The 25,386-nt window shown below is 46.3% G+C and overlaps 3 protein-coding genes across 9 annotated transcripts; 2 read left to right on the top strand and 1 right to left on the bottom strand.

Moving 5' to 3' along the window:
* Positions 1-1,227: 1,227 nt before the first annotated feature.
* SPATA2 (spermatogenesis associated 2) lies at positions 1,228-10,183 on the bottom strand. Of its 5 annotated transcripts, XM_030463258.1 has the most exons (4): positions 9,987-10,183; positions 7,036-7,178; positions 6,753-6,909; positions 1,228-5,036 (listed from the first exon to the last, which is right to left on the bottom strand). In XM_030463258.1, exons 2-4 carry the CDS (start codon positions 7,068-7,070, stop codon positions 3,783-3,785), a joined length of 1,446 nt encoding a protein of 481 aa, XP_030319118.1. In that variant the 5' UTR covers positions 7,071-7,178; positions 9,987-10,183; the 3' UTR covers positions 1,228-3,782. The 5 variants fall into 5 exon arrangements, with proteins under 5 accessions (XP_030319118.1, XP_030319114.1, XP_030319117.1 ...); XM_030463254.1 differs by having other exon boundaries at positions 6,753-7,178; XM_030463257.1 differs by having other exon boundaries at positions 6,753-7,178; positions 10,055-10,183.
* A 96-nt stretch (positions 10,184-10,279) lies between these two features.
* RNF114 (ring finger protein 114) lies at positions 10,280-17,114 on the top strand. Of its 3 annotated transcripts, none has more exons than XM_030463245.1 (6): positions 10,280-10,323; positions 11,375-11,525; positions 12,465-12,571; positions 13,836-13,950; positions 14,881-14,988; positions 15,215-17,114. In XM_030463245.1, the coding sequence occupies exons 3-6, from the start codon at positions 12,465-12,467 to the stop codon at positions 15,278-15,280; spliced, it is 396 nt and encodes a 131-aa protein (XP_030319105.1). In that variant the 5' UTR covers positions 10,280-10,323; positions 11,375-11,525; the 3' UTR covers positions 15,281-17,114. The 3 variants fall into 3 exon arrangements, with proteins under 3 accessions (XP_030319105.1, XP_030319106.1, XP_030319104.1); XM_030463246.1 differs by lacking the exon at positions 10,280-10,323 and adding an exon at positions 10,632-10,795 and having other exon boundaries at positions 11,397-11,525; XM_030463244.1 differs by lacking the exon at positions 10,280-10,323 and adding an exon at positions 10,632-10,795.
* A 4,387-nt stretch (positions 17,115-21,501) lies between these two features.
* SNAI1 (snail family transcriptional repressor 1) lies at positions 21,502-25,172 on the top strand. Its single transcript, XM_030463382.1, has 3 exons — positions 21,502-21,639; positions 22,200-22,703; positions 23,951-25,172. The coding sequence occupies exons 1-3, from the start codon at positions 21,561-21,563 to the stop codon at positions 24,130-24,132; spliced, it is 765 nt and encodes a 254-aa protein (XP_030319242.1). The 5' UTR covers positions 21,502-21,560; the 3' UTR covers positions 24,133-25,172.
* Positions 25,173-25,386: the final 214 nt, after the last annotated feature.

Genomic DNA, 25,386 nt, shown 5'->3' with positions numbered 1-25,386 from the left:
CAACAGCATCCCATGATTTCTGAAGGAAGAATGGAACATCTTTCACAAGTAACAGTCAGGAACATTTGTAGCCCAACTGTTGCTGCTATGATACCACAACAGCAGACATGCTAAAAGGCCTAATAAACTCCCACTGATTTCGGAGAAGTAACCAAATTAGGGCCAAAACAGGTACATCAACATGTTATAGCTTAACTTGAATTCACCTCCTGCTTTTCTTTCAGTCACTCTGGCAACTTAATTATCACCAGTTTAGCTCCTGTTTCTAAACTAATACGGGAAAGGTGAATCTTTTCCCCCAAAGAGACTCTATGGCATAATCAGCAACATGTACTAAACACCTGTAATCCACAGTCATCTTTCAGAGAAAATATATTTAAGGAGCTGTCAGTTCAAACCATCAAACCTAAACTACCTGACAGTGTATTGAACCTTTAAATTTCATCTATTGCAAGCAAAAGACATGATAACACACACACAGGTCTGTAATCAGGTATGTCAGACAGTAAGACAGCATGAAGTCTTGCTTTATAGGCACCAGAAGCACAAAAAGCATAGCAGTGTCACAGATTTCCTCCAAGATTATTTTAGTTACCTTGAGCCTTATTTTTATAAGCACCCCTGATACTTCCTGTGACCTCAACAGATCTTCAGACCAGAGGACTTGCAGAAATGGCACTTCAGGTGTTTAAGCATTCATTTGACATGCTTTAATACAAAGAACAAAAGAAAAAAAATAATCTGGTTTGGAACTTGAGAAATGATCCTGCTTCAGAGCTAGCAGGATGAAGAAGGAGCCAGGAGGCCTACCTCAAGTGCCAAAAAGTACATCAGTAGTATCACACATCTTCTGTGAGATGCAGCTTACATTAGGAAGCTCATTAGGGAAAGTGCATCTGACATAAAGAGACAAGGCTGGAAATCAATGTGGGTTAGCTTCACATCTCACATGAAACCTGCTCTCTACCCCACGTTTGTCTGCTGCAGACTGCTGACATATTGCCTTTCATGCTCTTATGGAACACACTGAGTCATGCTGCTAAGACTTGAAAATAAACGTTTTTTTAAAAAACCCTCTGCATTCTGCAGGCAGTACATCCAGCTTCATAAAGCTGAGGTTCATGATCTATACACTCTTGCCCATTTTGCCCCCAGGATTATCCTTGTGCACCAAGTCATATCTGCATGCAAACACAGTTGTAAAACAGACAGCTACATGCACTCAACTTTAAGAAAAGAGTTGTGCCTTTTCTTAAAGGCCTCTTTATTTTTAAACTCCTTCAAAACAATTTTAAACAAATCAGATGCAAAACACCTGCATTTTAAATTAGCATATATTTTACTGTATCAATCACAGCAACCTCATACAGTAAGATACACAAAAATAGAGCATGGTATCACTTCAATGCAACACAGTTTTGTACTACAGTATTCCATGACATATATACACAGGACTTTTCTTTTTCAGAGCAAGTGTAGTCCCTGCTATGTTCACCGTAAAAATTACGTGGCATCACAGTTTTAGTTATTCACTGTAGTGTGAGTAGCCATATGGAAATTGAACCAGTGAACTAGAAGATACACTGTATAGAAGCCAAACAGGCATGACACTTTAGAAGATGAACAAAACCAAAATAACCACTGAAATGAAAACCACCCTTAGATTGTATTTTAATAGTAAAATTGTTTTTAAAGTCTTCCCTATATACATAATGTATCTACATTTGTCATATTTATATATATATATTTATAAAAAAACCATACAAGATTTTGAAAACCTTAAAATCATTCACCTAAGCAATATTCACCCAACCTTCAGAGACAGCAAGGCAATGCTTGCCCAAAACATCATGTTCACTTTCAGCCACTTGATTCAGAGATTTCCCTGATTGCCCAACACACACCATCCACTTTGTTTCTTAGTGCAAACTGTACAGTAACTTATTGTTCTCAGCCCTCTGCAAGATTCAGGTTTCATCTTATTTCCATAATACTTCTGACACCAATTTATGGCTAAAATTATTTTAGCTATTTTACAACATTAGCCTATATAATTTCCCCCTCTACCTACCTCATTCCCTCCCTCCCCCCACCCAAAAAATGTAAGACAAATGATCATTCATGCATGTTTCTGTCACGCAGGGATCAATGGACATTTAAGTGTAGAAGCCTAGACTCTAACAGTGCTTAAAAAAAAAACAAGTGAATAATTTTAGTGCAAAGTGAACTACATCGTTTACATCTCAGCTAGAGTTCTTTACAGATATTTTAAACACATTTAATTCTGCACATCAGATTAGGTTGTCTGATAGTTTTTTCTAACTAGCTAGTTAGAATAAGGAAGTTAGAAGGATTCTTGTGAGCTTTGTTTTAATAAAAACCTAAAACCTATTCATAATCAGGTGTTGTTTGGGAGTCAAACTGTACAGAGCCCAGCACAACACAGTCCTGGTTCTCAGGGCTCCCATGTGCTGCAGTAATACAGATAAATATTATCATCTGATGCACATCCATAACTGATAAGTTTATTTTAACTGGAGTCACAAGTGAGCCCTGATTTTAACCAGGCCGGTGTTTTATTAGCTGGACTACACTAAAGACTCTGCAGTGAATTTGGAAGCAAACAGAACATTTATACTTACAATTTCCATAACAACAAAGCAAAAGCGTGCACTGAGAACCAAAATCCTGTGATTCTTAGACAAGACTCCACTGAGCCAAGTGGTAGCCTTATCAGAGGGGAAAAAAATGTCAGATTAAAAACCAAAAACTGGTCAGAGCCAAGAACATCAGTCTGCCACAGTGACTATAATAAGCTATGAAATACAGTACAAGGGAAAACAAAAAGTCACCTGAACAAATAACCCAGAGAGACTTCATAGTTATAATGATTTTTACCACCTTTAAGAACTCAACATATTAAATATTTATTAAAAATAAACCGTTTCCAAATAACCTATTTACAGTACAAAGAACAGTACTTAATACATGTGCAACAGAAAGTAAAGAAAATCAGTACTCATCAGGATGGACAACACTACAGGCATAATTTAAGTGACATGAATAAAGATTCACCTTTTTAAAATACCATTCAGTAAAAACCAATAGGATGATATTGGCAACACCAGAAAATAAAGCACGTATTGTCCAGATTCAGATTATATAAGATTGAGATAAACAATCAGGAGGTTAGGAGAGAAGGAAGAAACAAAGACAAAAGGAAGAGATACTGAGGTGGTTGCATTTTGGAGACCAAGAAATGCAGACACACTTCAAAAAATAGTTCTTTTTGGCAAAACAAGCCATTCACATATTTCTTGCACATTTTAAAGTCATACTCCATAAAAAACTGGCAGTGGCTTCGTCACTCATAGAAAACAAGAATCTTAATTTTTAGATTCTATTTTCAAGCCTTGCATGGTTGTATTCAGGCAAGGAGATGACTGCAATGTAATAGAAAGGTGTGATGTCACTTTTTAAAACTCAACAGCTGCCAAGTTTTAAAGAAAAACGTGCTCTTCTCCCCCATTTAAACTGAAAAGTAAAAATCATTTAGGAGTGACCTAAATCATAGCAGCATGAAATCTAATGTATCTGCAGCATTTGTGAAGCCACAAAAAAATCAAGCACTGGCACCTGATCACTGAACCATGGTTCCAAATTTCTGGACACATTATTTTGGTAAGAGGTCAGTGTATTTTCTTATCAATTGAGTCAGTAATTAGTTAGGATAGCCCTTTCCCCTCCTCCTTTCCTTGCCCTCCAAAACAGACTAATTGAGTCTATCTATAAACTACATGGGACAGCTGGGATGATTTATAATTTAACTGATTGTTAGGCATGAATCTGTGAAGCTCACTTTTTCTACAGCAGGGATCATAATAGTAAGCATTGAGGCAAGTGTCACATGAGACTTTTGAGCAAAACGTGCAGGTGTTTGCAGCTCCAGACCGGTTACAGAAGCCGCAGCGTGAGGTGCCTGAAGGTTTGGATTTGGAACTGAACTGAGCAGCTCTCTCCTGACTCTGAGTCTGTGATGTGTACTGAGATTTTTCCCTTAAAGCAGACGCAGGAGACAAGCCATCACTTGGAAGTGGCTTGATAGAATAGGTGCTCTGTTTCACTGCTGGGTATTCCTGCCTAGAGTTGAACAGATTGTCACACTTTTGGCAAACAGAAGTGCCACAAGGTACACCACAGTTTTGGCACTTGAGGGAAGCTGTCTCTTTGGCTAGGTGGGTGCGTTTGTGGTAAACAGGGTTGGCATCATTTTTTAACACCCATACGTCAGGCTTAATAGCTTCTTGTCTTTTAAAATTCAACATACTTCTAGAATCAGGATCAGTATATAAATCTAAGTCGTCTTGAGCAGAAAAGTAGGAGCTGTAAGGGACATTTGTTCTTAGCATGCCATTGTGATGAGATGATGTTGGCAAGAATTCATCTGAACACCTATGTGGGGAGCTTGACATTGTCAGAAGAGAAGGTGAGGGACGGATAATTTCATCTTTAATGTCATCTTCTGCATCAACTAAAACCGGTTCTTTCCTGAGGCTCAGGGAGCTCATCAAAGGTGGTTTCTTAGGTTCCCAATAATTATCGTATGTGTCCACTGATTTAGAAGGCTTGCTCACCTTTGGCTTGAAATAATCTTTAGAGGCCCGTTCACTTGCTGATTTCTGGAGTACCATTCGTGCCATGGAAGTGTTTAAATTTTCTTTGCACTCTGCGCGCCGTTTCATGGCTTCTGAGCAGCCTCTAACATCTTCATTGCTATTTTTTCGTTCATTTATGACATCAATCTCTGAATAACCTTTATCCTTCACTTGCAAATGAATTTCAAGAAGCTGCTCACATTCCACTTTGGCCAAAAAGAGTTCAAATGAAACCATTTTCACTTGAATGGCATCAACCTGCTCTTTAAGCTTATACATTGTTCCCAGTTCTTGGACATAGCCCATGTAGTTCAAAATCTGCCTTACATCATCTTCAGTTAGAGCAGACTTTACATAATAAACAAAGGGTCCAGTGTAGGTCTAAGGGGGGCGGGGGGGGAAATAAAAGGAAAACTAGGTTACAAATTCAGCAGTGGACTAGATGTCCAGATAATTCAGTGACAGATACTTAATGATTAAATAGAATAATAATGACAGTGAACACATGCAAGACCCATGGCAAGATGAACCCCAAGTCTGCCTCCCTCTTGTTCAGCAGATGGAAATTCCACATGAGGAAAATTCAAAGTAGGAGAGTTTTCATTCAAACTGAAATCCTGATTAGCATAATGTCCTCCCTATTGATTTAAATCACTATGCTATGCACTGACATTAACTTTTATGCATACCAGGCATGTTTGCATTTACATGCAAGTTTGCCATGAAAGGCAAAAAAGGATTTCATGTATTACCCCTGGAAGGGGCTAGCTAGAAATGACAGGAACTCAGAATTACTGTAGAAATACCCAGATCCTCTCCAGTTCAGGTTTAAATATATCTGAGGTGCACTTTTCTGTGTACTACTACTATGCCATTTCAAGTGTCTATGTCAAGAACTTGAATTAAAAAAGCCCTGAAAACAAAGATATGAGTTTGAGGGAGCTGAAATACCCTCAGCACCTGGCATACCTGAGGTATGTTCAGACTGCTTTGGATAGCAGGAAAAAGCAGCCTGACCATCACAACTCTGTACAGAACAGGCATGGGATCCACAGTGCACAACCAAAATTGGTACCGTCAGTGCATCAAGAGAGATCCTCCGGGAACAGCCCTGAACTTAAAGGCCAGAACTTAAGTGTAACGATGAAGAAGACTTATGGAGAGATCTTGAAGAAAGGTGCTTTCCGCTTGCAGAAACAGAGAACTCTCAAATGTTCTAATAATGTGGAAGTTCTCTGATATTAAGTGAAATAGTGTCTTTTTAGGAAAAAACAAAAGCAATACCCATCACTAGTGCACACAACTTGCAAATTACTTTAGACACCTATACAAGCACTGACTTTATCCAGTTTTCAAGTCTCAAAACTGTTCTTGTAAGTCACCTACAACATTCATGCTGAAGTGCTGCAACAGTTTTGCATGAGAACAGATTAAAGATAAAAGAGAAACACCAACAGCAGAGAACTCATTCTCTGACTTCCAGCACCCAAGCTAAACAACATGCAAGTTCCTGCTTTTCACTCTGAGATCCTAACACAGGTAAATTATTTGAAAGTACATTAAAATCAAAACTTCGTGTACTAAGAATTGACAGATAAAAGATATTCTGAAAACAATTTTTTCAGAGAAGTTCCTTTACCATTATTACCATATAACTTCTGGGAACCTCAGCAAAGCACCCACTTGAAAGCACTCATTGGTTCTTAGCACTTGTGCTCCATTAATAACTGTTGCAAGGCAAAAATCAAATTCTGAGTGAGCTTAAATTCAACTTGAACACTCACCCTAGTGACAGCATCTCCAAGTAGAAGTTAAGACATTGTAGCAGGGTAGGCTGAAAAAAACCTTAGAGAAGTTCTCCATTTTATAGTTACATTATAAATGCAGATAGCACTCGCACTTCTGCTCTCAGGATACTCTCACCAGCACAACACTTATTTTACACAGAAGCTTTCCTATGGCTTCTGTTTCCTAACAGTATACAGACCTCATGCTAATAGGAGGGGAAAAGGAGTCTTCAAAGGAAATGCATGATATTTGTTAAAAGAAAGAAATCTGGATCACGTTCTTACTATAACAACATATAAAATGTCTTACCTTAATGTTTTTGAACTCCTTTTTCCAGGGGTAAAGAAAGAGATTAATTCCAAGTGTCTCGAGCATGTTGAATGCATTATGAAGAGAATGTAAACTTGAGGATTTCACAACTCTCAGGGAGTTTTCAGCCATCTCATAAAACTTTATCAACCGGAATCTATAAAAGGGATCAATTTTGGGAAGGCAAAGTAAGGCTGCCGCTGCCACTCGCAAATACTCATCATTAATAGGACGTTGCTTGTTGTCAGAGGCATTCAGTTTGCATTCATGGAACTGTACATACTTCCTAAATAAATCGTCTTTATATTTCGTATCCATTGAAATCAGGTTTTATCTCACACTTGGGCAGCTACCTCGTCTCTTTCATGGTTGTTCGGCAGTAGGTTGATTATCTGGCGTTAAGAATCTTCAGTAATGGCAACTCTCCTGCAATAAAGATTGAAAACAAGACAAGTCATCACAGTTGCATAAATCCCAGATGTCTACAGCATCTATCTGCTTCACAGGATTCTGCAAAATGGTTCACAGAACAGCAACATACAGAAAAGCCTCTTTAGGTTTCTGAAAAAGCACAAGAGTCTATAGAAATACTGGTGCCCTGCTTTTCACTGTCATTCCCTACTCTTCCAGTCACCCACCTAAAAAGCACAACAAGCATTGAGCAAGGAACTGAGAGTTTGATACCATAAAGCTCAAGCCCAGACTGAGGGTTTCTTGGCTTATGGAACCAACACAAAAGTAACAAAGCAAAAAACTGAAAGTAGCAGCAGTGATCTCGAGGGCTCTTCTCTGCATTCTATTTTGCTCTAAGTTCAAACAGCTTACACAAACATTACCTATTTGGGGGGTTATTTTGCCCTGCATAGTGATATAAAGATTTTTTTTCTTTTCAAGTTTCATTTTGCTCAGCCTGGGAGTTGAGGTATTTGTTCGTTTGTTTTCTCTATTGGCACAGGACTGCTTGAGCAGATTAATTAACTTTGTCTTTCTATTTCTAACATTTTCTAGGCTTTTGACAGCCACTCACACCCCACCTGATGGCACACCTATGCTGGGAGAGTTCTACAGCCATCCTACAGACACCCCTGAATCCTGAGAAGCACAGCCAAAGTTTCAGCTGAATGCTGGCAGCTGCAATGATGATTCCAATCTTCTCATCAAAAAGCTACACCTGCCATTTGTAGCTGCTTTAGTAGAACAGAGCAAAATTGTTGTCTTTACATTGCATACATTTTTGCTTGCAGGGATAGTTGCTTTTATGTATATACTGATCTACATTTTTTCACCTCACTGAGCTCACATTTAATACAAACAACAAAAGCTTCCTAAAGCCACTTTACCAAAACCACAGTAATTAACAGGCAGCAGACTCCATCACCACTGTCTGAGAAACTTGTGACCAAAAAGCAGACTGCAGGTTTTGGGTTTTTTAATGAAAAAACAATGTATCCCCTTTAGGGCTTCCCAGTGGTGAACCAGAAGAAGGGGAGGTGGGGGAAATCAATGCTCTGTTTCAGTTCTAGTCAGTCTGAAACAGCACTTCAGAAAAGACGTTCCACCCAATATTAATTGCAGCTGTTAGAATACTGATCAATGCCCCCACACACTGCTGTTAAAATGAAAATTAATGCAAAGAGCAAAATCACCTGAATGGAAGGAGCCATAACATAAAATACATTGGGGGTAAGGGGGAGACCAGCCACAAACCAGCAACCAAGAGGCCAGGAAAACAAACAAACACACAACCAACAGCCTAGCCATTAATATTACTTGATGAAAGGCTCCACTTCACTGTAAGAGCTAACAAGCAGTTCAGCTTCTGCTCAAAGGCACACTGCTCTCTGTCTTTCCACAACTAAAAATTGCACAGATATAAAGAGACAAGCTGTGAAATGTGGAGTTCTAAATTAACATCCGAGCATAAGGGACCCTTCTCATTCCTCACATCTTTCCTTCTTAAGTTGTGCAAGATGAAGTCTGTGAACAAAGACAACAGAATATCTGTTCCTTGAGAAGAAGAGTTACACAAGAGAATTTCAGAGGAAGACATTTGTCTGACACATCAGTAATACACCCTCTGGACAAGGAATGATACTGTGCTTACAAAGAGCTGGATTAAGCATTACAGTTCCACCTCCATTGTTAATAACTATAAACAAAAGCACTTGGCTACAGGTACAAAATACCAGGATTAGGAAAGTCCCCAAAAGAAGGGAAAGTCTTCATCAAGGCCCTGGGGACTGTGGCACTCAAAGCCACCACCAGCTCTTTGTCTTGTTTGTAACCAAACCTGAGTCCACAGGGCTGAAAGGCAAAACACACCAAACCAAACACACCAAACCAAACACACCAGCCAGACTTCAGAGCTGCTCCTCCTCACACAGAGGCTCCCGAAGCAAAACCTCCCCGTCCATGCAGCCCCCCCTGCGCCAGGCAGCCTCCCAGCAGCCAACAACCATGGTTACAGGCGCGATAGAAACCTCAGCATATGAGCAGGCACAGATAAATATAGGCTTAAGATGCACATTTGCTGATGGAGCAGACAAGGTAAAGGCCGTCTGGCTGCAAATTATTGACTGAAAGCCTCAAGATTTCACAGGGATGGGTGAGTGAGTTCTGCCCGAGTCCGGGTTTTGCTGGTGAGACAAGAAACCCTTTCCACCTCCTGTCTTAAAATCTAAACTGAGGGAATATGAACCGAGGCAATCAACCCCTCTGACCGCGGGCAGAGGTCCCCAAAAGCCTTCAGGGCAGCGCTGGGCAGGCACAGCCTTCCCAGCCCCCGGAGCGGGGCCAGGCACGCCGAGCTCTCACGGACACGTTAAGAGCAAAGCCCGAACACCGGGGCTGTTCCGAGCACTCGGTACCGCTGAGGAATTTCACAGAACACAGGCGAGGGAGGGAACAACACACGCCTTACACCCGCTCGGAGCCGGTTTGCTCCTCGGTTCTCACTTGTTGCAGACTCCGGGCTCGGCCAGCACCGCCGCACAGGGACGGACGGGCCGAGAAGCCGCGGGCAGGGCCTGGGTCACCGCCTCCGGCACCTCCCCGGCGGGAAGGCTCCCGCTGGCCGCCGAGCCCGGGCCAGGCCCACAGGGCTGCTCCAGCTCCCGCCGGTAAAGGGGCGCAGCGCCCACCTCCGCCCTCCCCTCGCAGCCGCCAGCGCCGCGGGCCCAGCAGCCCAGGCGGGCAGAGTCCTCCCCGCCCCCGCGGGTCCGGCCCATCCCTCACCGCTCCGCGCCCGCCGCCCGGGACCCGCCGCCGCTCAGCCGGAAGCTCCCGGTGACCCGGATGCGGACCGCAAAACTACTTGGCCCCTCACAGGCTCCCGTGACGTCCCGGTATTGGCTGTTCCCCTGGAAGGGCTGCCTGCGGCCAGCGGCCGGGCGCGCTCGGCCTCCCAGCACCGGCCCGGGGCTGCCGGCGGGAGGGGGCGGCTGACAGCGGCGCCCCGGAAGCGGACGGCGGGGGAGGAACGGGGGAGGGAGTGGGCGGGGCACCGCCTTCTGCGGCGGGGAGCACTTCCGCCGTGTGACGTCACGGGGCAGCCTCCTCCGGACCGGCCCCGGTGAGGGGCTGCGGGGCCTTCTGCGAGGGGCGCGGGGCTGAGGGGGAAGCGGGGACCGGCGGGAAGGAGGCGCGGGCCAGAGGCGGCCCGATGGGAGGGGGGGCGGGCAGTGCGGGTCCGCGCTTGTCCTTCGTACGTCACACGGGCGGCTCCGGCGGTTGCTCCGGGAGCCCCTCCCGCCGCCCGCCCGTCCCCCTCCCGCTGAGGCGGGGACCGGCGCTCCGGGGGCGGGGCGGTCTCAGGCCACGCCCCCTCAGTGTTGGCCACGCCCTGGGGTGGTGTCTCGGCGGGAGGGGCGGGGCGCTCCCCGGTTGGTGGGCGGGGCGCAGCGGGGGAAGATGGCGGCGGCAGCGGCCGGTGGCTGTGGATCCTCCCGGTCCCCGGAGCAGCGCCCGGACCCTTTGTCGCGCTTCACCTGCCCCGTGTGCCTGGAGGTGTACGAGAGCCCCGTGCGCGTACCCTGCGGACACGTGTGAGCGGCTGCCGGTTCCGCGGCGCGGTGTGCGGGATGGCGGCGGTTTGGGGCCCTCTCAGCCCCGGGAGCTGGGCCCGCGGGCTCCTTCCCCGTCTGGGGGCTGTGAGGCCTGAGGAAGGAGCTCCAGCCCTCCCCTTCCGCTCCCTCGGGAGCGGGGCGAGCCAGGGTGGGGAGGGTCCGGTCGGGGGGTGAGGGGGTCAGGCAGCGCTGAGGGCAGGGGGGCTCTGCGGGCAGCTCTGGGCATCCCACAGGCGAGTCTGGGGCTTCTCTGAAAGGAGAAATGAAACCAACCCACCAGCAGCAGGGACAGAAGATTTTAACTTCACTTCTGCTGTCTTGAAAGGCGAGGAAAGGGGGGGGAACAGCACTGTCCGGAAGCCGGTAACGCCGAGCGTGTAAGGAACCAGAATCCTGCGGCTCCCTTCATGCACAGATGTCACCAGGCTTCTGTTTTATTAGATGTTGTTTCTCGGGACTCTGTAATCACTTAGGGCTGAAGACATGGAAGGGCTCTGGGTATTTACGGTGCTTGTCTCGGGGGGCTGTCCTCACCCCCTCCTGTTTTTCCCACCCTAGCTTTTGCACTCCCTGCCTGCAGGAATGTCTGAAGCCGAAGAAGCCGGTTTGTGGTGTCTGCCGCAGTACCCTGTCACATGGAACCAGAGCTCTGGACTTGGAAAAGCAAATTGAAACGACAGAAACTACTTGCAATGGCTGCAATAAAAAAGTATGGAAGTGTTTGGAAATTAAGTGCACGAAGTGTGCCTGCTGAGTAATACTGCTTAGAGGGAAATGAAGTGCTTGCTCTTCAGCTTTCTGCAGAATTGGGTCAAATGGAGGAATGTTGTAATGAAACAGTAGATGTGGGTTTTCAGCAGGGCCCTTAAACAGAGATTTGTTTGAAATATTGTTTGAAATAGTTACGAGTCAGAATTGGCTTATAAGGTTGGTGTGTTCCATAGATTTACTGCTTGTTATTGTCCTTCATGTTGAATACCTGATAGGAGCAGCTTTCCTGTCATTGCCTTTCTCTTTGTGAAGTTTGGCTTCTTTACATTAATTCAATGTATAAGAAAATATCTTAGTAGGTGGTAAAATTGCAAGAAAAGGATAATTAGGACACAGTAAGGTGAGAGTAGCAGTTCAGTTAATTTCACTTTTTATTTCTGGGTAGTGTCTTCATCTGTCTTCATTCTAGTTGGCAGAAAACTCTAGTACCTTGAATTTTAGATTCCTTTGCCTGAAATTTGAATTTTCATTATTGGGATTGAACAGTCCCATTGATGGGCAATCAGTCTGTGACAAGATCGATACTAAAAGCCAGATTATGTTCCATACACTGTCTTCCCCTCCATGACCAGGTAAACTGCCTTTGTATGAGGCTTTTTTTTTTTTTTTTCTACTGCACTATGGGTTAAAAAAAGTGAACCTGTACTGAATAGTGTTGTATTTGTAAAATATTACAAGCAGCAAAGTTACAGGTTAACTAATCTATAATCTCAAATCTTTCCACCTTGCCAGCTGAAATGTTTGTGGTTTCCTGCTTTAACTAAAACTACCTGCAGAAAGTTCCTTCATTTTACGTATTTACTGCTTCTGCTTGAAAGTGTAGAAGTAATTGCAAACAGTTTAAATTCACTTTGCTCTGCAATTGTTGCCTCCACAGATGTATCTCTCAAAGATGCGTAGTCATGCAGCTTCATGTTCCAAGTACCAGAATTACATCATGGAAGGTGTGAAAGCTGTAACTAAAGAACCACTGCACAACAGCAGGTAACTTCTCTGAAAATACTTGTCTATTTTTTTTTCCACAAAACCAGGGTTGTTATTGATCAGTCATAAAACAAGTCTCTGTTTGATTCTTCTAAGAAAAGTCCTTTTGTCTTAAAAAAAAAAATAACTGTGTGGTGGGCTTTCATGCAAGGTGTAGAATTTTGGAGTGGAAGCAGAGTTCACTGCTTTGCTCAGTGGTTTTAACCTGATGGGTCACTAAAAACCATGCAGCCACTGAAACACTCTCCCCATCACCCTCTGGGGCGTGGGGGTGAGAATTGGGAAGTTACACAGGTTCCAGGGTTGAGATGAAAACAATTTAATAATTGAAATAATAATAATAGAGTAAGATAAATCACAAGTGATGCACAGTGCAGCTGCTCACCACTTGCTGACCAGTGCCCAGCCTGTCCCTGGCCAGCAGTTCCAGAGAGGAGAAACCCCTAAACCACAGTTCTGGGAGAGAGGGTGACACTCCTGGCCGTGGTGTTACATATCTGGAATATTCCACTGGCCCATTTGGATCTGTTGTTCTGGCTGTGCTTGCCCCTGCTTCTTGTGCACGTCCACACCGGGGAAGCATGGGAAGTTAAGAAGTCCTTGATTGCCTAGCAGCATCTGAAAACATCAGTGTATTATCAACATTCTTCTCATAACAAATCCCACACTAAATCCAAAACATAGCACTGTTCTAGCTACTAAGAAATCCCAGCCAAAACCAGGACAGGGTATTAGTTGTTTTAATCCTTTCACATTGTCAAAAACTAAGCCCTGTTCCTGCATCTGACTGTGCACAGGCAAGCTGTTCTGCTGTCTGCGTAGTCCACACACTGGACATCTTAAAGACAGGGTACTTGGTAAAAGTAGCTGTTTTTTAAATAAAATCTTTGTCTCTTGATTGTAGTAATTCATAATGGAGGCCAGTTAGACTTGATTGCAGTGTGCTCATCTGCATAGTAACATACTGGGTGCTACCCAGTGCATTTAATAAAATAAAAGAAACCAAGATGGTAAATGGCATTTATAACATTTGTAGAAGAGCTCTCATTCTGTGTAAACATGGATGATGTTGAGACTTTTTCAGGCTATTGCTGGGAATTAAAAAGCTGATTCTTGAAACTAGCTTGTCTTAGTTGCATAGAGTAAGTCTATTGAATTAATTGTGTTAAGAGCTGGTAAGACAACTTTTGAGTATTGAAGCCTAAAGCTTTTACTTTTAACTTTCTTATAATGATAAATAACCTCCTTTTCTCCCCCCAACCAGGAACTTGCCAAATCGATTTACCTTTCCTTGCCCATATTGCAACGAGAAAAACTTTGATCAAGAAGGACTTGTTGAACACTGCAAAACATTGCACAGCATGGATGCAAAACAAGTGGTAATAAAAAGTCTTGGTGCAAGAATTGCAATGAAGGCTAGTCTTAAATCCCTTTGAAACAATGAATTAGAGACTTATTCTTGAAGTTAAGTACATATTTATAATTCCTCCTATTCAAGTCAAATGTGGGTATGCTGTTCATGCATTTTAACTTTTGCATAATTTTGATGTAGGTGATGATCTCTGGAGGTGGTTAGTCTCTATTCCTGTTTCAGCTAGGTCATATGCTCCATTTGTTTTTGAAAAATGGCAGACATTCCAAGGTAATTAGGCACAATAACAAACAGAAAATTACTAAGATTTTTTTTTTAAAATGTCAGGTGTTCAATTTTCCCCTCTGCTGTTTTCAGAAAGAAGACACTATAATATATATAATTATATACACATAATATATATAATATATAATATTTTCCATTGGGAAAAATGTGTTCAAAGGATAGTGTATAATTCCACTGATCTTTCCTGCTGATACTCCCTCATATAAAAGGAATTGCAAAATATGGAACTGAATTTGAAACTTTCATATTTCTGCAGAGTTTACTAGACTTCCAAGTTGTTTAGGAAAAAAGTTCCTTTTTTCTCTTGAAGTGATCCTTGCAAGGAGATCAAGGAAGCTTTTCTGTTACTGAAAAATAAAGGCTGAGATCTCCTAAAGCAAACAATCTAGTCAGTTCTGATTTTCAGAATGTAGAGAGGAGAGTAAGCCATTTCAGAGGTCTAATACTTGAATTAAAATTATTCAGGGTTATCTAAGGCTTTTGTTTTAAATGTCCCAGCAAACTAATTGGCATTACTTTGCATATAGAATAGTGATTGTTACAAACATCAAACTTCAGGTTTCCATGCTGTCACTCTCCTGCCCTTCCCACAGTAAATGTTCAAGCACTTCACCACTGGGGCTTAATTGGATTTCTTTGGTTTTTCTTGAAGGTTTGCCCAATTTGTGCCTCAATGCCATGGGGAGATCCAAATTACAGGAGTGCAAACTTCATGGAGCATCTTCAAAGACGACATCGCTTTTCATATGATACTTTTGTGGTATGTGTTTCCTCCCCTTTGGGATGCAGCCTGGTGACTCTTAAAGCCCAGCTCTTCTTACACAGCCACCACAGTGAAATCTCACCCATGCAGATGGTATCATAAAAGAAATAGGAATTTTTTTTTAAGTTGGAGGAAGAGACAGCTGTGTTTCTCTTCTTATTTGGTGTGGTATTAACCAGCATGGCCATTGCAGTAAAAGAATTTCTGTACCCTTTGTTCACAGGATTATGATGCTGATGAAGATGCTATGATGGCACAGGTTTTGATGCGTTCTTTGCGGGACAAATGAACCAACTAGAAGACTAACTGTTAAACTAAGCTTCCATGAGGGGGAAGTGTCCAGCATCCTCACACTTCTACATCCCAAGGTGAACTCAGGCATCCAGAAATATGGAAGACTTTTTAATCTCTATCTCAATTTCTGGTTTGATATTTCTGTATCACTCAGTCTTTTGTTAATGTGTTCTGTGCCACTCAACCCTGTCAGCCTAATTTTCTTGTTTCACACAAAAAGTAATTGTAGGTCAATGTGGAGGAGACAAATCTCTTTTCCTTCACGTATTCTTGATTCCTTTTGCAGTTGTTTTCACTTGACTGTCTAAAAACAAAATCATTCCCAATGGAAATGGCCTGAACTAGTTTAGTAAGTATCTTTTCCCAATCTCATTTACATATCTTAAATGATAGTAAGAGGTGTGTTTGTAGCTCTGTTTTCCTTTTGTGAGACCTCTAGGTGCTAATTGTAATTGTCAGACCAGCTCATTTAAAGTGACCTATGATGCCTGTGATTTCATGTTTCCCAGTGTTTAAATTCTTACATGCAGCCTCTCAACTATATGGAAAACATGTCTATGAATCTTCAAACTACAAACTTGCTTAGCAAATCTTTGGACCTAGTGTAAGCAACTAGTTTAAAATATTTTACTTCTATGCATGACATATTACTTTCTTCCATAATTTCTCACCTGGAAAATAAACTTTAATGTTAGTTAAAATGCAGCATTTTTAACTATCTTAGCAGGTATTTATTGGTAGTTTTTTAACTGGTTCACGAGTGACTTTAAGCCTTATGCTGATAGGGGAACTCAGAAGGTTTTTTCCAATACCTCTGTTTTCTATCTAAACTAAAATTTTCATATATATTTGGTAGCAAAACTTAGTAATAATTCATAGCACCTGCATATCACTGCCTTTCTGCATTACATATTTTGAATTCCTCGTCTTCAATTAAATGTTACAAAAGTAGCTGAAGCTGTACTTAGATTGTTTTCCATATAATATTGTGTATATAGTATGCAGGTATAGCTTTCAAACAAGAAGTAAAATGTAACCCAGAAAGCAAGATGATGATTCAAATACATGCTAAATGGATACTCTGTGCAGCTCTACACTTTCACTGGAGAGATTCCTTTTTAGTTCAATGTTTTCATTACCTTCACAGTCAAGGTGCTGAGATCTAAAGTTTTAAGATACCTGAAGAGAAGCTGTAAATCACAGTAGTGTTGAGATGCCAAGTCTGATTTAAGTGTATTTAATTGGAGCAGTGGACCTGCACCACCACAGAACAGAGTGATAATTAATATATTTGGCAAGTAAATGTAATGCCATCACACCTGGCAGACTGCAGCATAGCCTTACCCTTAAAACAATGAAACACTTCCCAGCTGAAACCCAATATAAACTTTGTGTCCAGACAAACCTCTAACATATCTAAGTTGAACTTGGTTTTTGTATGTTCTCCCTAACTTGGTATGGGCTCTTACAGACTTATCCTGAAAGTTCTGCTTGGTGACTGGGATCTCTTGAAGGTGGGGTGGAAAAATAATTCTCATTGTACTGTGGAAAAATTATGGTGCTTGGGATTGGTTATTTTAATTCTTGATGTGCAAAGAGATTACAGTGTGTTAGTGGTTGGATGAGGATTTCTGGGTTCTGGCTAGAATGCAGTTTGGTGATGCCAATTGACCAAAATCTAGATTTCTGCTGCTCTTCTAAGTGCACTTCCATGCAGTTCTGACAAAATGTTTAGGGAGCAGTTAGAAGCTTCCAAACAACTACTTAGTCATGTTTTTGACTTCTGAAGACAAGTTATAAATTAAATTACCTTTATTTGTAAAATCCTATCTTTGTGTCAACTCTTGTTGTTTCTTCCTCGTGATCCACACATTTCATTTCAGCACCTTCCTAAAATCACTTCTTCTCAGCCGTGTAACACTGAAGGGAGCACAACAGAGATTGAGAAAGGCAGGCTTCAACTGTTGGCTTACATTAAATATGCTGAACTGTTTAGTTCCAACTTTATATTATAATAACTACCTGTGCAAGTTATGAAAAATAGTTGGGCTTTAGTTCAGAGCAAGTTCTGCTGGAGCAGGCCTGAATACAGCAGGTGAAGTCTTGTGTGGGAATACTCCTGTGAGCCACAGAAACAAACCCCACCAGGAATTCTGTGTGAAATGGTGTGACTGTCCAGCAGGCCTTCTTCATGCAAATCCTTAGAGCTTTGGTAGCTTTAACTCCTTGGCTGTGAAGTTTGTGATACTTATATCCTTGTGTTGTCCTCAGTTTAGGTAACTCCAAATGATGAGGCAGACCCTGGCACGTGGCAATGACAGGTCAGAAATTGCTCAGTTGTACCTTGTCTATGCAGACCTTTTCCCTGACTACACAACTTGGGTTTGACCTGCATCAATTTCTTATTTGGGAATTATTCCACAGAAGGTACAGACCAAAAATATTGGCTGGCAAGTGCACTCTGGTACTGCTTTAACTTTGATTACATTAGTGTGTAAGGAGCAATGTCCTGACACCTGCTAGCTGGGTGTCAGCAGAATTCCTGTGAGCCCTGTCAGTATCAACAGAACTGCTCAGAGATAACCTAGCTGCAGATTGCCACTTACTGCAGCTGCTGAGGGGCTTTGTGTCTCTTCAGCTTCTGACTTCATCAGCTTCACAAATGGAGACATGTTTGCACGCGCTGCCGTGTGTCTGAGTGATATTTGCTGGTTGATTTGAAAAGACATTCTGGGGAGAGGCACATGTGTTCTGTGTGAGGCTTTGATTCATCTCTGTTGCATGCAGAAACTCGTGATGGGGAAAAAAAAACAACAAAAAAAAAGTGCCTTATTATAGAACCCAGTAGGCTGGGCTTCTAAATGCAGTGGCGTGTTCCTGCAGAAGTGTGAAGTGCTCTGCCAGCACTGCTCTCATCTCAGCAGCTGATGCTGCAGCCACAGAGTCCCAAGAGCTTAGTGTTGGTGATGATGCAATCAGACCTCCTCAGACCTGTGAAATTCCCAGTGTCTGACACAGACAGTCAGCCTTAGGGGAATGATTAGCACAAGAGGGAGAGGGACAGAATGGGAGGAGACGAGCTTGCAGTTGAACTAGGTTTTTTTATTAATTTGTCAAAGACTGGCCTTCATAGGTCTAATGAATTGTTGTCAACATAAGTTGCCTAGCACAAAGGCATTGCTTCATCTGGAATTATAGCAATAAATCCCTCTGGTCTCCTCACACTGATGGGATGAGATCTTGTAAAGGATTATAATTTATAATAAAGCATTAATGGTATATTTGGGTGTTACCAGATGGAAAAAGGCACAGCAAATTTGCTTCCGGACCTTTGGCCAGCTATGTGGATGGTAAGACCAGCATAAGAAGGGATTAACCTCTCGTGTAATACCAAGGCTGTGTTAAGTCATGGAAAAGCAAATGAGGTATGTGCTTGCAGTCTTAAATCTTTTCGTTGGCTTAAATATACTAAAAATTAGATTGGGGCATTTGCCTATTTGGGGAGTGCAGTTTCCTACAGAACTTCAAGTTACAGTTGCATTGGTCCATGTTTCACCCTTCAAAAGCAACACTTTTATGAGTAAACCACATTATTTCTCCAGGTGACACAAATGAGGACTGTTGAAACCACTCGGCAAACTTCCTTTTTCTTCCCCTCTTGTTCTCCAAAACTCCAGAAAATACTCATCACTTAGTGTAAAATAAGCATCATCACTACCTCCTTGTTCTCTCTTCTAATTCTTCTCACATTTGTTTTGGCTTTACCTCAGACACTGGGCTTTTAAAAACATACCAGAGCCGAGCTTTTAGGAGCTGTGTTCGTACCCCCAGGCAATGAAGTTCTTTTTGAGCACCGGAGGAACAAACCCCGGAGGCTGCCGCAGCTGGAGCGCAGGGCAGTCCGGCAGCACCGACAGCAGAGGGAGGTCTTGTATTTTAGAGAGAACAGGGCTGGCACCTCCGGCTCTGTGCTCGTCCCCAGCCTCTTCCTCCGGGCTCAGGGGCCGGCGGTGGGTTTCACGGAGCCGTTCTCCCCTTGCAGTGCGGGTGGAAACTTCAGCCTCCCACCTCATGGCCAGAGTTTCCCTTCTACCCATCACAGTGTCCCTTGGCAGCAGGAGCTTTGCTCTGCAGCAGCATGTTTGAGATGCTTCACGTAGCCGTGGGGCTAAAGAAGGTAAAAAGAAGGATTTGCAACAGCTTGGGGCTCCGGAGCTGGCTTGTGTGTGCCTGCAAGCTCCTCGGGCCTGTCCGTGTGGGTCTGGGATCTGGACCTGTGCCATGGGACACACATGTATGCATGGGTGGCAGGGCTGCTCTGGCCACCCTGGGGCTCAGCAGCTGCCAGAGCCCAGTGCTCCCGTGCTGGGTGGGTCAGCTGAGACACGAATGCCATTTCTAGCCTGTGAATCACTGCAGAGCTTCCTCTGGTCTTCTGCTCCATGTCCTGTAGCTTGCTGGCTTACAGGCACAGGCAGGTCAGGCCACTTTCCCTTTATCTCTATGTTTCCTCTAGCACATGCAATTTTTTTTTCTACATGTAGTGGTTGGAACAGATCTGATTATTAACATTTCAGAAAGAGCTGAGGAGCAGGCTTTGCTTCTTGAAATAAAACCACCCAGTTATGTTCCTCGTAGAAGTGTCCCCTCTGTAACCACATCCATGGCAGGTGGAGGAGTGCAGGGGGCACTGGTGAGGTGCCAGAGGAGGCACTTGTGGCAGCCCCCCCACCGCTGCCCTCTGCAAGGTGGGGTGCTTCACCTCCAGACCCCTGGGAGAAATGGGGTGATTTGCATCCCTTGAGGCCTTCAGGGGCACATTTTTCCCTGAACTTCAAGCTGATCCAGGGATGAGTCAAGTAGATGAACACCTGCTGACAGCCAAGGGCAATTCTGCAGCAAAGGAGCTACAGAACAGATCCAGGTCCAGAGCACATGGCTGCAGGGGAAGAATTTGTCTCTGCAGGCCTGTGTGTGACTGGCAGGACAAGCTTTCCAAGCCCTTCCTGCCCTGTGGAAAGACTGACAATGAGCTCAGACCCCTGCACTGCAGCCATGCCAGTGGAAAGCTTTACTCCCACTTCTGCATTTCATGCAGGTTGTGGCTAAACGGTAACGTGTGGCCAGCAAGGACTGGCAGAGCAGTGTGTGACAGCTGAGTCATAAGTGGCCCAGCACCATGGACCCTTTTCCAAGCAGCAGGGCCACACACTGGCCAGGAGTGAGAAGGCATAACCAGCAGGTCCTTTTCCTCCCCTTCCTGCAGCCACCCACCGCCAGCAGCTGTCTTAGCCTGTAGCTGAGCGTAGCTTCTGCAGCAGGTGCCTGGACCCGTGCCCTGAGCCCTTCCAGTGGGGAAATCCCCATGTGAGCCCATGAACTGGAAGCTCAGGCTGGGCTTTAAACTGCCAGGTTGGAGGACTGCCCCAGCTCTGCTCCAGCTCTGCTCCCCAAACCTCCAGCACTTGCTCACAAGGCCTGGGCACCTTTCTGTGTGGATGAATCCCCTGGGGACTGGAAAGCCAAAAGGGAGCATGTGCCTTCCTGGGGCTTTTTGACCCACACTGCCATTTGTCAGCAAAAGCAGCAGGGAAGAAAACCAGAGGGCAGCTAGGGGAGGCTGCACAGCCTCAAACCTGCCCAGCAGAAGGAAGAAGCATGTTCAGGCAGGTGCTCCTGGCCCATGCCTGGGGTGGGGAAAGTCAGCAAGGGCAGTACTGCATCCATCCTGCTCCTTTGCAAATCATTGCTTCTCAAAGCATTAACAAGCTGCGGTTCAACACACTCCCCACCCGGGATGTGCCCCAGCAGTGTTTGAGAGCAGCGGGACATGGTGGAGTCTTGTCGATGTCCCATGTACTTCGCAGTCCGCAGCGGTGAGGCAGAGGCATCACCTCCATTACCACCTTCCGGGGTCGCTGTCGCAGGTCAAAGAGGAGGGAGCGCGGGGCAGGGAAACACTCCGGAGAGAAGGCAGAAATGGTTCCTTCATCATCATCATCACCATCTTCATCACCAGCGGTTTCCATGCCGGCCCCCTGGCAGGCAGCGCTTCTACCCCGCAGCAGCGGACCCCCAGGGCGATCCCCGGGGCTCGGCTCGGCCCCCGGCGGCGGGGCCGGCACCTGCCGGACTCCCGCCCCGCCCGGTCCGATTGGCTCCGGGGCCCAGGGGCGGGCCCGCTCCGCCCTCCCCGCCCCCGCCGCCCCGGGCCCATATGAGGGGTTGCGGTGGCGCGGCGGCTCGACAGCGGGCGGCGGCACCGGGGGTACACGATGCCGCGCTCCTTCCTGGTGAAGAAGCACTTCTCAGCCAGCAAGAAACCCAACTACAGCGAGTTGGAAAGCCAGGCCGGTGCGTGGACAGGGTGTGGCGGGACGGCGCGCTCCGCGGGTGGTGCGGGGGTATCGGTGCGCGATCTCCTCATGTCTCCGCACGGGAGCGGGTGGGTGACTGAGCTTTTGCAGGGGTGCGAGGGTCTTTTCACTTTTTAGTTTCGCGCATCTTGGGTAGGATGTGGCGCGGGTTCCCGTGTCCCGGGATGTGGTGCCCTAGGGTGGACGGAGGTGCTGGGGCCTGCCCCACGGGATGGGCATAGGATTGCGGAGAACATCCCGTGATGGAGAGGAGCAGGGAGGGAGGGTCCCTTTCGCCACATCCCTCGTAGCAGAGTGGGTAGGAGCGCTGAGCCCCTTGGGGACTCCATTGCCCTGGGGTGGGCTGGGGTCCCTTTGCTCCTCGGGCTCCCGGGGTGGGGCGTGGGATGTTTGGGGTCGGGCCCTATTTCTCCAGAGGGTAGGCTGGGCATCCCGGCGCCCTGGGTGCGGATCCTCTCCGGGTTTGGGTTGGGGCCCCTTCGCCTCGGTTCCCACTGGGACCATCGGGCTACCTCTGAGCGCTCTCGCCTCCCGCAGTGCTGGCCACCCCGCTGCTGTACGAGACGTGCCCGCTGCCCGTCATCCCCCCGCCCGAGGTGCTCGGCCCCGGCGCCTACTACCCGCCACTGGTGTGGGACGCGGGGCTGCTCTCCAGCCTCTTCCCCGGTGGCCCGGGCAGCGAGGCGGCGGGCGGAGCGGCCCCTGCCCTGGACCTGACCGCCCTCTCCAGCGAGGAGGATGAAGGCAAGAGCTCGGGCCCCCCCAGTCCAGCCTCGGCCCCCGCCGCCGCCGAGCGATTCCGCTGTGCCCAATGTGCCAAGGCTTACTCCACCTTCGCCGGGCTCTCCAAGCACAAGCAATTGCACTGCGACGCCCAGGCCAGGAAATCCTTCAGCTGCAAGTACTGCGAGAAGGAGTACGTGAGCCTGGGGGCTCTCAAGATGCACATCCGGAGCCACACGCTGCCCTGCGTCTGCAAGATGTGCGGCAAGGCCTTCTCCCGGCCCTGGCTGCTGCAGGGCCACATCCGGACACACACCGGTAATGCTGGCTCTTGCCCCTCTCCCTCCCTCCCTTCCTTATCGCCTCCCGCTTCCCAGCTCTGAGGCCCGCAGCGAATCGGCAGGCCGCGTGTTATCTGGGGAAGATAAGGGCTTCCCAAACTCCCTTGGCACATCTCTCTAAAATGTCCTTTAAATATCCTCTCGGCTGGAACCGAGCTCAGGGTCAAGGCTCAGCTCATAAATCTGTGCCGTGTCTGCCCACGAGCCCGCACACCAGTTGCAGTGTGGCAGCACTTCGGCCCAAGTTCATAAATTAGGGCCATGACACTACGGGACACCTCCCTCCCTGTGCACCTCCACGCCCATAGCATGCCACACCAAGGGCTCCCGGCTAGGCTTCCCAGCTTGGGCAGCCCCTCGGCCTTGCTGCCCACCACCGTGGCCTCTGGTCAGCATCCCTTAGCTCTGCCGAGGTGAGCAACCCCCTCCCCTCTGAGGTGCACCGCAGCGGGGCTGGGCCAGGCCAGTGGCAGGTGTGGGACCACAGGGCTGTCCACCCTCTGCACCTGTTGGCAGGGGTCCGGGTGCTGCAGCTGTAGCCCACCCTGCTGCCCCGGCCGCCCATACAATGCATCTCCCGAGCATCCTGCGGGGACAGTATAATTGTTACTTGGCACTGATTTCACACCCTCTCAACCTACTAAAAGATGAGGGCTGAAGGAAGTCGGGAAGACTTAATTGTGCTTTCCAAATTGAGCATAAGCATTTGTTTCCTCCGAAAGAGTCTTTCCGGGAGGAATTTGCACTGGCCAGGATTTTCAATGCGAGCCAGGCGGGAGAAGGGGGAGCACGGGGTTCGGTGGAGGAAATAGCTATACTCACCCTGGAGCTGGCGCCTTTCAGCCGCTGCCTGCTATGATATAATTAACACATAGTGCTTGGCTTTCCTGCCTCTCTGCAAACGGTTCGGTTGGCTCCAGGCAGGAGACAAGTATGGTGTCTTCGTTTGTATGCGAAACTGGCTTGCAGCTTGCAGATGTTCCCAGCATTGTTTTTCCGTGGTTCGTAGGAGAAGTCTTTCTGGGAGTAGGAAATTCTGAAGTCCGTGGCTTTCCCCAAGTGAATGCTATACATACCTCGCCTGGCTTTCCCGCTGAACATTAACAGCCAGCACTTCTTTTCACTGTGCTCTTCACAAACTTTGGCTAATGAATGGCTCCTTCTTTGATATTCCCCGTGTGTTGATGCACTGGTTAATTGGAAGCGTTTCTCTTTGTCCCATAGGTGAAAAGCCCTTTTCCTGTACACACTGCAACCGGGCCTTTGCTGACCGCTCTAATCTCCGAGCCCACCTGCAGACCCATTCAGATGTAAAGAAGTACCAATGCAAAACCTGCTCCCGGACTTTCTCCCGTATGTCCCTGCTCCACAAGCACGAGGAGACGGGCTGCTCCGGCTCTCGCTGAGGACTCTGCTCCCCCAGGCCTCTCACCACGCCAATACCTGTATTATCACTAGTTTCTGTAGGAATTAGTTTCCTCCGTCGCCATCGCAGTGTGCGCCGGGCTGGAGGCAGCTGCCGCGGCCCCAGAGCCCCTCACACTCCTGGCTCGGTGCCTCCTGTGCAATGCGAAGGTCTGATCCTTCTCCCATCCCGGCGCCTGAGGGTGCAGGACCGGACTCTGGTGCAAAGCGAGTGTGTGAAACTCGAAGGGGGGAGGGGGCACGGACACAGCAAATGCGCTGCTTGCTGGAGGCACTCGGCACCTTGGAAAGTTGGACCTGTACCCTGGCCCCACCGCCGGTATCAAACATTGCGACCATGTAGCTTGGGGGGGGGGGGAAGGGGGAAGGGAGTGGGCTTGGTTGGTTTGGGGTTTTATTTGTTTGTTTCTTTTTGTTTTGTTTTTTTACCATAACCACTTGGTAACTTTTAAGAACCAATATTTTCTTAATGAAGGACAAAATGTTACCCCCCCCTCTTCTGTTACCCCCGAGTGTATATATGCCGCCTGTAGAAGGTGTAACTATGCAATAATACAGTATCCCAGTAGTTGTGAAGCAGCTGCTTCTCCCCAGCACAATGACAATTTGCAATGCCTGCGAGATTAACAGTGTCCATAAAAGGCATGGGTAGCCATTTCAAACACCAACCCTGTTTACAGAGCAGCTATGCACTCAAGCACCTGTTAATATGACTCTTAACAACTGCTTTTCAAGAGAACTGTGACTAATAGCAGGCACTTGTCAGCCGATACAATGGTGGCCTGTCCCAAGGCTGCCCATCGACAGGTGTGTGCCAAAAGCCCTATTTATGGGTATTGACAGGTGCCTCCTGAATGCATCTTTCTTTGGACATTGTTTTCATGGAATCATTACAAAGAGGATGTTTACATTTCAAAGGTACACTGGTATTTATATTTTTGTGCTACAATTTTGTACTGATGAAACTTTTTATATAATTATATACAGTTTATTGATATTCAATAAAATTGTTAATTTATAATAGGGTTTTGTGGGTGCTTAGAGTGAATATGCAGCAGCAGGGGGTTGTGGGGATGCTGGACTCAGGCCTCCTGCTCCCATCCTGCCTCTGGCTGTAGGTGAGCTGCAAGCAACATTCAGAGGAGGGGATGTGCACTGCAGTTGCCTCTTGGGAAAGCAAAAGGCAGGCTGAGTTGGTTCCTGTGCAAGAACTGGGGAAGGGGTAGCTGGGTGGT

This window comes from Calypte anna, chromosome 20 (genome assembly GCF_003957555.1).
Source record: "Calypte anna isolate BGI_N300 chromosome 20, bCalAnn1_v1.p, whole genome shotgun sequence".
NCBI classification, from domain to species: Eukaryota; Metazoa; Chordata; class Aves; order Apodiformes; family Trochilidae; genus Calypte; species Calypte anna.
This window is presented reverse-complemented; position numbering and strand designations above follow the sequence as displayed.

Coding starts and splice junctions, on each gene's coding strand:
- SPATA2 (XM_030463254.1), bottom strand. CDS start 7,070: ATGGATACGAAATATAAAGACGATTTATTTAGGAAGTATGTACAGTTC. Junction 5,037..6,752: donor AGGAGTTCAAAAACATTAAG/GTAAGACATTTT, acceptor CGCCCCCCTTAG/ACCTACACTGGACCCTTTGT.
- RNF114 (XM_030463244.1), top strand. CDS start 10,662: ATGGCGGCGGCAGCGGCCGGTGGCTGTGGATCCTCCCGGTCCCCGGAG. Junction 10,796..11,374: donor CGCGTACCCTGCGGACACGT/GTGAGCGGCTGC, acceptor TTCCCACCCTAG/CTTTTGCACTCCCTGCCTGC. Junction 11,526..12,464: donor GCAATGGCTGCAATAAAAAA/GTATGGAAGTGT, acceptor TTGCCTCCACAG/ATGTATCTCTCAAAGATGCG.
- SNAI1 (XM_030463382.1), top strand. CDS start 21,561: ATGCCGCGCTCCTTCCTGGTGAAGAAGCACTTCTCAGCCAGCAAGAAA. Junction 21,640..22,199: donor CGAGTTGGAAAGCCAGGCCG/GTGCGTGGACAG, acceptor CGCCTCCCGCAG/TGCTGGCCACCCCGCTGCTG. Junction 22,704..23,950: donor CCACATCCGGACACACACCG/GTAATGCTGGCT, acceptor TTTGTCCCATAG/GTGAAAAGCCCTTTTCCTGT.